The sequence below is a fragment of the Chinchilla lanigera genome, unplaced genomic scaffold, assembly GCF_000276665.1.
Source record: "Chinchilla lanigera isolate Chin_1 unplaced genomic scaffold, ChiLan1.0 scaffold00011, whole genome shotgun sequence".
Lineage (NCBI taxonomy): Eukaryota > Metazoa > Chordata > Mammalia > Rodentia > Chinchillidae > Chinchilla > Chinchilla lanigera.
Genome location: NW_004955412.1, coordinates 19,106,041 through 19,117,512, shown reverse-complemented (window position 1 = coordinate 19,117,512; position 11,472 = coordinate 19,106,041). Strand labels below are relative to the sequence as shown.

At 45.9% G+C, this 11,472-nt stretch overlaps 1 protein-coding gene across 4 annotated transcripts in view; it reads left to right on the top strand.

The window, feature by feature from the left end:
• Positions 1-6,122, top strand: part of Tmprss13 (transmembrane protease, serine 13) — a 28,001-nt gene extending 21,879 nt beyond the window's left edge. For 2 of the 4 annotated variants that reach the window (XM_005378223.2, XM_013511252.1), the window contains 4 exons: positions 1,970-2,068; positions 3,480-3,622; positions 3,747-3,899; positions 5,664-6,122. In XM_005378223.2, the coding sequence (XP_005378280.1) occupies positions 1,970-2,068; positions 3,480-3,622; positions 3,747-3,899; positions 5,664-5,810 (542 nt within the window). In that variant the 3' untranslated portion in view covers positions 5,811-6,122. Of the gene's footprint in view, positions 1-1,969; positions 2,069-3,479; positions 3,623-3,746; positions 3,900-4,574 lie in introns of all 4 variants that reach the window. The other 2 variants (XM_005378225.2, XM_005378224.2) reach the window with 1 other exon arrangement.
• Positions 6,123-11,472: the final 5,350 nt, after the last annotated feature.

The following is an 11,472-nucleotide window of genomic DNA, read 5'->3' as shown; positions in this document are numbered from 1 at the left end:
CACACACACACACACACACAGTCTGCAGCACCAGACAGGCCTTCAACCTATAAAACCCAGATTCCATTTGACTAAACATCTAGGTCTTACCTCTCACACACCCCTCTTAATGTTACTGGAACTATGAAACAAATTAAGTAATTTCATGGACTGGTTTTTTTGTTTTGTTTTGTTTTGTTTTTTTTTGAGACAAGGTCTCGCTCTGCAGTTCAAGCTGGCCTTGGACTCACTATGTAGCCCAAGCTGGTTTTGAACTCACAGTGATTCTCCTACCTCAGCTCCCCAAGTGCTGGGATTACAGGCGTGTGCCACCACAGCTGGCTAAATTCAGTAATTTCTAAAGCCGTGAAAGCTATTATACTATCTCATAGGCTTTTCAGATGGTGGCAGTCCCTCCCCAGGCTCTGAACAGGAAGCAGACCCTCAGTCTGAAAATCACACCTCAGGTTTGTGTAATTCTGTGATCAGACCATGTGCCCTCATTTTTGTTTTACAATTTAGGGCAGCTTTTTCTCAAATTGGTGCGGCAGGGCAAGCATGTTGGGGTCACAGTACTTTCTGAGAAAATTTGTGAAAACTTATTGATAAATTTAATTCTTATATAAAAACAAGTTGAATATTAAAAGAATGGGACACATAACATTGTTACACAGTTTAAAGATTTTTATACCTCAAAAGGGAGCATAGAAAAGAACGTTTTATATTTTTGTTAATAATTTGTGTTATCCCTTCATTTGTTTGTGTATTTACTCTTTTTTAAAATTTATTTTAAAAATAAAAGAAGGAAAACATATTAACAAACAGACATCGATATACAAAATAGCATAAGAACAATACAAACAACACTGAATTACAGACAAAGTGGTAGGAAATTAACAATGATTGTTGTATTACATATTGATATCTTCAAAATGGTTTCTCAGGCAAACAGAGGCATGCAAGATTGACCAAATAAGGAGTCATTAACTGTTCCTTTCAGTAAAGCGATAGAAGTCAGTAGTATAACTATGTTAGCTATCCTGTATATACATACATACATAATTTCCCCTTCTTTCTTTTCTCTTTTACTCTTTAGCAGACAAAATGTGGTAGACAACATTTAAAGCCTAATTTGTAAGAAAAGAATTTACTATTCATTCATTCTTTCCTCCCTCCTTTTTTCCCTTCTTTCCTTCTTTCCTTTCTCTGTCTTTACATGTTCATTGAGCACTTACTATGTGTCAGGCACTATTCTAGGATGCTGCAGGTAAACATAACAAATGTCTGAGAACACTGGAAAATTCTAGCTAGTAATAGCTCTTCTTGCAAGTGGGTCACAGTGGTCAGTGCCCTAGTCCATCCAGGGGCAGTAGGCTACAGAGGGAGCCTATGAAGCACTGCTCACCAGCACCTTAGAAATACTGCTCAGTGTGGGAGCAAGTTAGCATGGCTTTGTGATCTGTGACTCCAAGAATGTGCTTTTCCTGCTTAGAGAGCGTTCTCACTCTATGCTAGATGAATATTTGGAAAGAGAGCCACGGCCTCTGGCCAGTCAGCTAGTGTCCTCCCAGATCAGTCTATACTCTGTGACATGCCATGGCCCTAACATCTTGGCCTGAGCTTGCTGCTGTCCTTTACTCTGAGAGAAAGGCATGGAAGAGGCTTGGGCAGTGCAGTGACTATAGGTGGGGAGAAACCTCCAGCTGCTCAGGATCATTTTGGCATAAGAAAGTTTCCAAGACCGTGCATCTGCTTATGTGGTGACCACTGAAATCAGAATGGCTTTGAGGAGTTTAGCAGCACCCAACAACTGGTAGGTTCCAAAAAAGTGATTAGTTTCTTGCCTGGTCAGTCCAAGGTCCAGGAAGATTCAGAGTCACTCTGGGAGAAAGCAAGGATGAGGATCTTAGAACACTAGAACTCCTGCCCCTCACCCCCACCAAAATCTCCAGCCTTGTTCCTTCCCTAATGCTTTGAGGTCTTGTTGCAGAGCATATCCACCCTGTCTGCCTCCCCATGAACGGACAGACCTTTAGCATCAACGAGACCTGTTGGATCACAGGCTTTGGCAAGACCAAGGAAACAGATGGTAAGGGGCGCGGATGCTAAGCAGTTTGTATATGTGCGTGTATGGGCCTGTAGACATGTGTGTATGTGAGGAAGCCATGACTGGGTATATAGATGAAGGCTTTCTACATCTAGATGAGAATTTGGGTCTAGAGATTCATGGGTCTGAGTATGAATGTGTGTATACAGACACCTGCCCAGATGTCAACACAGTCAGTGTCATAGTGGACTCCAGGCAAGACCATGAGGAAACTCGTGTAGTTGAACGAGTTCTTTGCTGACGGCAGTGAGGGAGCAAACACATGGTGGAGACACATGGCACATCTCAACAAGACAGTGTTGGAAAGGGCTAATCATAGGATATGGGTGGCTTGGGGAGGGTTCAAATAGGTGAGGCTTTTCTCTAGATTGGATACTGTCAGGAAGCAGAGGTAACGCTATGATTAGGAAATTTAATGATCTCAACCACAAGGAAGGGAAAACCTAAGCTGAAATGGTAGAGAATCAGCAGTTTCTGAACTGTCCTGGGAACGAGGATGTTGGGTATTTTTGAAATTTGCACAGTGACCTTGTCTTCATCTGTCCTTAAACAGGAGGAAGGGATCTTGTTTTGCCTCACTTCATCTCAGACGTAGATTGCCTTGTCTGATGTCAGTTCTGTAAGACTGTTCATGTTCTGCAGGAGGACACCATGGCCTGGCCGGCCTGGTTGTTAGTTTCAGGCAAGCTCCGCAGCCTGGGGCCACTTTTCCCTAGGCAGCCTCCATTGCTGACTGGCTGTGTGACTGTCACTTCTACAGCCCTAGGTGGCGCCACCTGTAAATGGATCTGAAAGACTTCCCTGGTTTTGTTTTGTTTTGTTTTGTTTTGTTTTGTTTTGTTTTGTTTGTGGCAGTGGTACTAGGCATCAAACCGGTGCTTTCATGCTGAACTATATCCCCAACCTTTTTTTATTCATTATTTTGAGGCAAGTCCTCACTAAGTAGCTAAATTGCCCAGGTTGGGCTCAAACTTGTGACCCTCCTACCTCAGCCTCCTGAAGTGCTGGGATTACAAACATGTGCTGCCATGCCTGGCTAAGATCTGCTCTCTTTAGGGTACATAGATTCCAGAAACAAATGAAAGGATTTATCTTATAGTCCCTTGAATGTTGACAAAATTTTCAACACATCAGGTAGCCTAATAGACTTGTGAGTTTGTGCACAACACTCAAGTGTGTGTGTGTTTGGGCAGTGAGTTAGGTCTCATAGGAAGGTGTATATCCACATGTGTGTCGTGCCACAAAGGTCCTCCTTGGGCCAGGTCCAGAAACAGCTATGGTGCCCTCCACTTACAGAAGACTGAGACTCTGGGTCCTGAGTTGTGCACACAGAAGGCCATAGAGCCGTGCAGTCTCACTGGTTTCCTGTTTTGTTTCCCTTATGTCGCTGAAGAGAAGACATCACCCTTCCTCCGGGAGGTGCAGGTCAACCTCATTGACTTCCACAAATGTAATGACTACTTGGTCTATGACAACTACCTCACTCCCAGGATGATGTGTGCTGGGGACCTTCGAGGAGGCAGAGACTCCTGCCAGGTGAGGTTGCAGGACCCTGAGGACAAGGAGAGGATGGATGTTGAGATTGATGTGGGAATCAGGCCACCGTTTCCTGATCAAGACTGCTCCCCAACCTGGCTGATACTCTGCCTGTCCCTTGTAGGGAGACAGCGGGGGGCCTCTTGTCTGTGAGCAGAACAACCGCTGGTACCTGGCGGGCGTCACCAGCTGGGGCACAGGCTGTGGCCAGAGAAACAAACCTGGTGTGTACACCAAAGTGTCAGAAGTCCTTCCCTGGATCTACAGCAAGATGGAGGTGAGACCCCCGCTCAGAGACACTGCACCAGGCACTCTGAGAACTCTCAAAGGTGGGAGCCTGAAGGAAGCCCAGGCTTTTCAGGATGCAGGCACAGGTCCTGCCAGCCCTTTGGATTCGGAGGTGCTCAAAGCAGGGTTATATGTCAAGTCTGGGGCCAGCCTGAGCTGTCTTTCCTTCCCTCCTTTTCTTCCCTCAGAACAGAGCCTAGGGAGTTGTGAAGGGGTGGACTTAGGGTCAGTGCCAGCTCTAATACCACTCTCTTCCAGTGATGACAGAGCTGTAGGTTCACATGGGCCACTGAAGTGGCCATAGGAGTGAGTTAGAGGCCGCCTTCCATGCAGGAAGTTGGGGATCTACCCTTGACTCTACTGACCCAGCTCAGCTCTAACCTTGCCTGGGCCCCTAACTGCAGCTTTGGAGCTGGGAATGCTATGCCCAGTCAGAGCAGAGGGCACAATAGAAGGGAAGAGGGTAGAACAGAGGGCTGGGAAGGCTGCTCCAGAGCTCAGCACAATGGGACTCGGGGTGCTTCAGGCTTCCCTCTGCTCCCTTCTTCTCAGTCAGTGCCAGGTGACAGCTCAGCTGAAGACTGCTTCCTGATCCCACCTTTGACTTCTGTGCTCTCTACCCACCCAGCCCACCCTCAGCCTGTTCTCTCTATCTGCTCCTCAGAGTGAAGTGCGCTTCCGGAAATCCTAACCAGCTCTCGCTCACAGCACTGACTGCTACGAAGACTCTGGCTGAAGGCCCTGGGCCATTTGCAACATCGGGGCTTACAGTCACCAGGCACCTTCATCACTGCCACCTCCATTATCTGCTGCTTCCGCGTGTGTGTGTGTGTGTGTGTGTGTGTGTGTGTGTGTGTGTAAGAGAGAGAGAGAAAGAGAGAGACTGTTCTCTGAAGTTCTTCAGAAACTAAGAGAGCTCACAACTATTGTCAGAGCCCCAGGCTGGAAATCTTCCGGAGATAAGAGCTTGGGCACCATGGATGTTCCTACAGGGGAGTCCATAGATGAATGAAGGAGGTGAAGCCAAAGCAGAGCCCAGAGAAGGGTCTGGCGGGTGACATCAGGAGTTTCTGCTCCTCTGACCCTGACTTGGAGACTAGGCCAGAGCGAGCTTGGGTGACACCATTGCTGTCCTGAGACAGAAAATGGGTCTTGTCAGAGCTGGCGCTTCCCAGTGCCTGATGTCCCCAGTGGGAAGGCATCCCATTGGCGTCTGTGCCCTCACTCAGACCTCCTGCAGATGCCGTGGGTGCCACGCGTGTCCTGGGCTGGGTTGTGCTGCCTGTCTGTCTGCACTGATGACTGTGACTAGGGCTCAGTGTACTTGTTTGGTCACAAGCTGTTGGGGCAGATTTTATTTCATTTTATTTTTATATTTAAGAAATATATATATATATATACTGTAGATGTATTTAAAATAATATCTCCAAAAATTTCAGGGCCCTTGAGAGTTAGCATTAATCCCACCCCTCCCAAGAACTCTGAGGGATTCATGGGAGCATCCTACAAAATATTCCAGGAGAAGGACCTGGAAAATGTCCGCAGGGTGGACTTTTCCGAGTCAGAGATACTCAGGAAAGCAGATCTTCATCTGGGCCTACAGGCAAATCCAACACAGAGTTGCAAACTGTTCTTGCGTCCAAGAGCTACAAGGAGGACAGGAAGAAAGGAGAAGTCCAGGGGACACCGCCCCTTATACCTAGGGGCTGTTGTGGGAGTGTAAGGGTTGTTCCCGACTTTCTCGGTCTTTTAGTTTCTCCGTTCCAGAAACATTGCACAGCCACAAAATGGACCGTGGTGGAGAAGCAAACACTGCAGGCCCACCAAACAGTCGTTGTGGAGGACTGAGTTGGTCCCGATCCTACAGGCCATCAGTGTGCCCGGCGTCTTTGCCAGCTGAAGACCTGTGGCTCCCGAGGCTTTTCTCTGAGGTGCCCGTTTCTCCCCAGTCTCCTCTCCTACTTTCCATGTGGTGCTATGATTCTCAGAAACAAGTGAAAACATCAGCCTGGCCCAGCCCAGCTCAGGCAGGCAACCCTTCAGGAAGAAAACTGCCCCGAAGAGCAGACTGGAAGTGACTCGTGGCTGGGCAGTGTCGAATGTGGAGGGGTACATTGGGGAATGTTATCAAGGCTGAGGAGGAGGGCAACATTGTGTCCACCATAGTCCCTCAGCCATGATCTTCAGCAATAAAAATGTATGAGCTAAAGAACTCTGCATTGGATCTTTTATTGATGACCTAGGTAGAAAACGGAGGTTATTCACCCAGACATCTCAGTTGGGGTTCTTAGTGTGGGTTCCTCATCTTTGGATTCTGCTCATGTAATCACACATCCATTCATTCATCTATGCACCAACAATCTCAGTGCCTACGTGTGCCAGGTACTCTTGCTAGGCCCAGAAGGTACACAGAGCATGGCAGGGTCATTGGGGTCATTAAAGACCTGGTCATTGGGGCTGGGGATATACCTCAGTGGCACAGCACCTGCCTGGCAAGCATAAGGTCTTGAGTCCAATTCTTAGTACCCCCCACAAAAAAGACCTGGTTATAACCCAGTGTGATGGAAGCTGTGATTGGGTGGGGACACCATGCTACGAACACGGATAGAGAACCCATTAGCCACACCTAGAGAGATTAAGGACGGTTTTGCAGAAGAGGTACGGAACAGGGTGAGTCTTAAAAGTAAGTAAACCTTCACAGAGCAGGGAAGGGGCAGAGGGAAAGGCACTCTGGAGCTTGTCCTTTTTTCTTTATCTTTCTTTGCTCCTTACTTGCCAGCTCAGCACGAGGCAGGTTCACAAGGAAGTCCCAGTTCTTACTTAGCTATTTCCAAGAGAACAAGATTGGTGGTCCATTAGCCTCTTCTGAAAGATCTATCTTTTACACCCTGCACTCATTTGTCCTGCATTTAATCTGCTGACCTCAGTACTTATGATCCCACTAGTGACTGCCTAGCATGCAGCACCACCACCACACACGTTTATGCTTCTATCCACAGCCCAGAATTCACCACATCTGCTCTTATGGCTTTGGACCCCTCAATTTTTTTGTCTCTCTTATCAATGCCAGGGCAAATCCGTCCTCCCATTTGCTTCTTGCTCCATCTTTACAAAAAGCTTTGAAGAAGGCCATGGGGGCCATGGTGCTGTATTCTTTATTGGATACCTCCTACCCTAATAGAGCCTACAATTTCCATGGCTTAACACAGTCAGAATATATTTCTCACTCATTAACAGTCCAGTGAGGGTGTTCTCGTCGGCGGGAGGCTTTCTTACACAGGTTTTTCAAAGCTCCCTGTCTTCCCATATTGTGACCTTGTCATTTCCATTGTCATCTACTTCCAGCTAGAAAGAAAACATGAAGACACGTCCACATCATAAATGCTCTGGCTCAGAAATGATGCGTGTACTTTATAGATGCAAGTGCGTCACATGGCGCCACTTAGATGAAGGACTGGGAAACTCAGTAGGATTCCCTTGGGAAAGTACAAGGAGGACATCCAGCTGTCTGCCCACCAGAGGAAGCTGGCCAATCCCAGCAGCCAGACCTGGAGTGCAGAGTTAGGGCTTAGGCCATTTCTGTTCTTTTTTTTTTTTTTTTTTAAATCAGATCCCTTTCTTGGCTTTCTAGATAAATGGGCATAAATTGATTAGCAGGTAGTGGGCAGAGACATAGGCTAGAGAAAAAGCAGGCTTTAAATAGGAAAAGAAAAACATATTCCACTGGCCCAGGGCATTGAGAAAGGCCAAAGAAATTCGTGGAAGGGGTTCATGGGGTTTCTCAAACTGGTCCAGAGTCTCCAGGGAGGTTTGTTGTGTGTCCAGAGATGAGGGGGAGTGGGGGTGGGGAATGGTACAGAAATATTGTCCTCTGTCCCCAATCCCAGGCATCTCAAGGTAGCCGGCAAACTCTGACTCTGCTAACTCAGCGATTGCTGCCTTTTCATGGAATTTCCCTAGAAAAGGGGAGAAGAGCCAAGTGAGTGTGTTGCGGGGTAGGGCAGATGACGGTTCTTTGGAGAAGGAGTTACTTACAGCCTAGCTGGTGAACCAGCTGCCTCTGGAGTTTGGTTAGATTCCCAATGGCCATTGTTTCCCGTAATTGTTTAGCTGTTGCCTGATGCAATTGGGAGGACATGGGGAAATGGATGCGGAGAACCCTCATAACGACGATGATAAGGGTAATGATAATAATAGCTAGCATTTGCTAAATGTTTGCTGTGTGCCAGATGCTGTGCTGAACACCTGATGTGTATTATCTCCTGTGAGCACAATAATCCCATGGAGTAGGAATTGTTATTATTCTGATTTTACAGATGAGGAACCAAATGCCAAGAGAAGTGAAATAAGCCTCCCAAAACTACACAACTGCTAAGTGGCAGAGTTGGACTTTGAATCCAGGCTGTCTGATTTCTTGCACTCTACACATTGCTGTTTTCCAAAGTCACATGGAGTCCTCTTGGCCTTGACCTTACAGCACCCACCATCTGGCTATGTGTATTTTTTCCAGAACGGGAAGGGTGGGGCAACTCCCAAAGAAGGCTAGGCACACCCCTCAGAATGTCACATGACCAACAGCTTAGACTAGGCAGTTTCAGACCTGGGAGTCCTGAGGGGAAAGAGGCCCCTCCACCAAACCCATCTTCAGAGGATTGTTTCCCAGAGCCCATGACAGGCTGTCACCCAGGATACCTTCATGTCTCTGTGATGTGGGTGGGTGGCTCTGAAAGGCCCATGCCATTCATTCGCTACCTCCTTTGCTTCTTGCCTTTTGGAAAAGCTCTTGCCCAGCCCAGAAAGTAAGCACTGTAATGGTCATACAGTGGGTTTGCGGTGGTGGGAGCGGGGAGGGCAAGGAGAACCATGCCCTGGAGATAATCAGCCCTTGGCCATCCAGGAAGGAGGCTTTATTAGAGGGAAGCTTTGAGGAAGGTGGGGACACAGCCTGGTCTTTGTTCCTCTACAGCTCAGCTCCTTCCAGCAGGACCTGGGATATACACACACAGAGCAAGATCCTTCCCTGTCCAAGCCCAGGGTCTCAGAAGAGGATCTTCACTTCTCTGCTTTGAATAATTTTTCCTATTTATACTGTTGTAGTAGAGAGGGTACTGGAGTTTGAATCAAAGTACCTGGAGGTACAAATTCCATCTCTACCACTTTACTTAGCTATGTGATGTTGGGCAAGCTGACTTCTCTGTTTCTTCATATGTAAAACGAGTGCATCTGTCTCAAGTGCTGCTGGAAAATGGGATGATACATGTTAATATGCAGAGTAAAGTGGCTGGCATGTTGTGACCTCTCTGAACAAATACTGAATTTGTAGCAAAACGCCCAATTTCTTCATTTCCACATCCTTCCACCAAACAAATGAGAGAAAAGAAGGAAATGTGGGTAAATCTTCAGGTCCCAGGAAAGTTGTCATTTCTTTGCATAAACTTTCCTCTTAGTTCTTTTAGCAATGGGCCGATATTCCAGGAGGTGACACTACCACTAGAACAGACGGACATTCCAGTTGGCTGTTTCTGGAAGTCATGGAGCACCACTGAGTTGAGTTCAGCCTGCTCCCTCTTGTCATTTATTGGGCCTGGACAACTGCTTGTTCTAGAATTCTTCTCTGGGAGAAATTAGTTTCTTGCCTTGGTGACCTCTGACTGCTGAGTCAGAAAGTTCAGAGATGTGACGAGCACATAACCTCACCCCCTTACCCTCATCCATTGCCATCTGCCTTCTGGCCCTGTTGCCACACCTGGCAGCCATTTTGGAGTCATCATCTTACTGGAACTCTCTGCAGCAAGCTGGCGAGTACTCACTCCTTAATGAAACTGCCATGACTTCCATGACATCAAGACTGCCCACTGCCTGCTCTTTCTCAGTCTTCTACAGTTTCTGTGATGATGTTATCAGTAGAATGCCCTTGATTCTCTTCTTTTCTCCTGGTATGTAGAAAATGTTCACACTGGGCCATCTCACCCATTTCCTGGGCTTCCAACCAATCCTTACGAAGCCAGCAGGAATTTGCTCTATGCCACTAAGGTGCAAGAAAGTCACCTATGTTTTTAACATCAGATTAATCTTCCTTCCAATTGCTGCAGCCTGCTTGAACAGCATTTTTCTTCATGTTCTTCCTTAGGAGATCTTGCCCACTGCTCACCAGGTAGGGGAGCCTTCCCAGACCCCCTCAGAAGAATGCCTAGATTCAGGGAAAACCCTCTTCTCTGCACCTTCAGTCTCAGAAATCTCATTCTCCTGGGCTTAGTATCAGGCTGGTTCCCTGTCTTCAGATCCCCAAATGGGGCTCTCTCTCGCCTCTTCTAACAGATGGTTTAGGAGTGTCTCTCTTGAGAAGCGACTTCTTCCTAATGAGCTTGTAACAGAAGTCAAGATGGATATAGATTTCAGTGATTGCATACAGGTTTTCATGCAAACATAAGTTTTCATTCCTCTAGGATAAATTATAACACATGGGATTGTGGGAGTTATCTGGTAACTGCATGCTTAAATTTGTAAGAAATCTCTAGGCTATTTTCAAAGTACCTGTACCATTTCTCATTCCTACCTGATATATAAGCATTCCATTTTCTCTTTATCCTCATCGGTACTTGGTATTGTCTGTATATTTTATAGTAGCCATTCTAATAGATAACAAATGTTATCTCACTGTGGTATTAATTTGTATTTTTCTGATGAATGATGATGTTGAGAATCTTTTTATATGTTTATCTGTTATCTCTTTGGTAAAGTATCTGCTTAAATAGTTTTTATATCTCTTTGTTGTAAAAACTATTGTTGTCTATTCCTATTGTTGAGTTTTGAGAGCTCTTTATATATTCAGGATAAAAAAAAATCTTTGTTAGATATGTGTTTCGTAAATACTTTCTCCTTGTGGGGTTTGCCTTTTTATTATCTTAATTGTGCTCTTAGCAGGACAAAAATTTTAATTTTTAAGTCCAATATTTTTCTGTTCAGATTGTATTTTAGTAAGAGCTAAGAACTCTGCTAAGTCCAAGCTCATGAAGATTTTTCCTGATTTTTTTTTAAAGGACTTTATTATTCTATGTTTTACAATTGGGCAATAATCCATTTTGAGTTAATGTTTGGATACCATTGAGGTATAGGTTGAGGTTCATTTTTATTCATTTGTTTGAAAATAGATGCCCAGTATCATTTGTTGAAAAGGCTGTCCATACTTTTTCCATCTGTCTTGGTTACTTTTCTCTCATTGCTGGGACAAAATACCTGATGCCCAAAATTAAGGAAAGAAAGGTTTATTTCACTTACAGTTCGTGGAGGTTTCAGTCCATACTTGGCAGATTATAAGGCAGAGTGGCACATGGCAGAGAGCTACAGCTCATGGCGGCAGAACACAGCAAAAGCAACAAGCACTGAAAGGGAGGAATGGCGTCAAGCACTCTTTTCCTCTCCCTTACATATGCAAACTATCCACCCCAGGGTGGGTGTAGCTCTCACACCTCAATCAACTCTAAAAGCCTGCCCCATGGCCGCATGAGGCTTTGTGGGGGACACACAGACAAACCATAACACCATCCAGTTACCTTTGCATC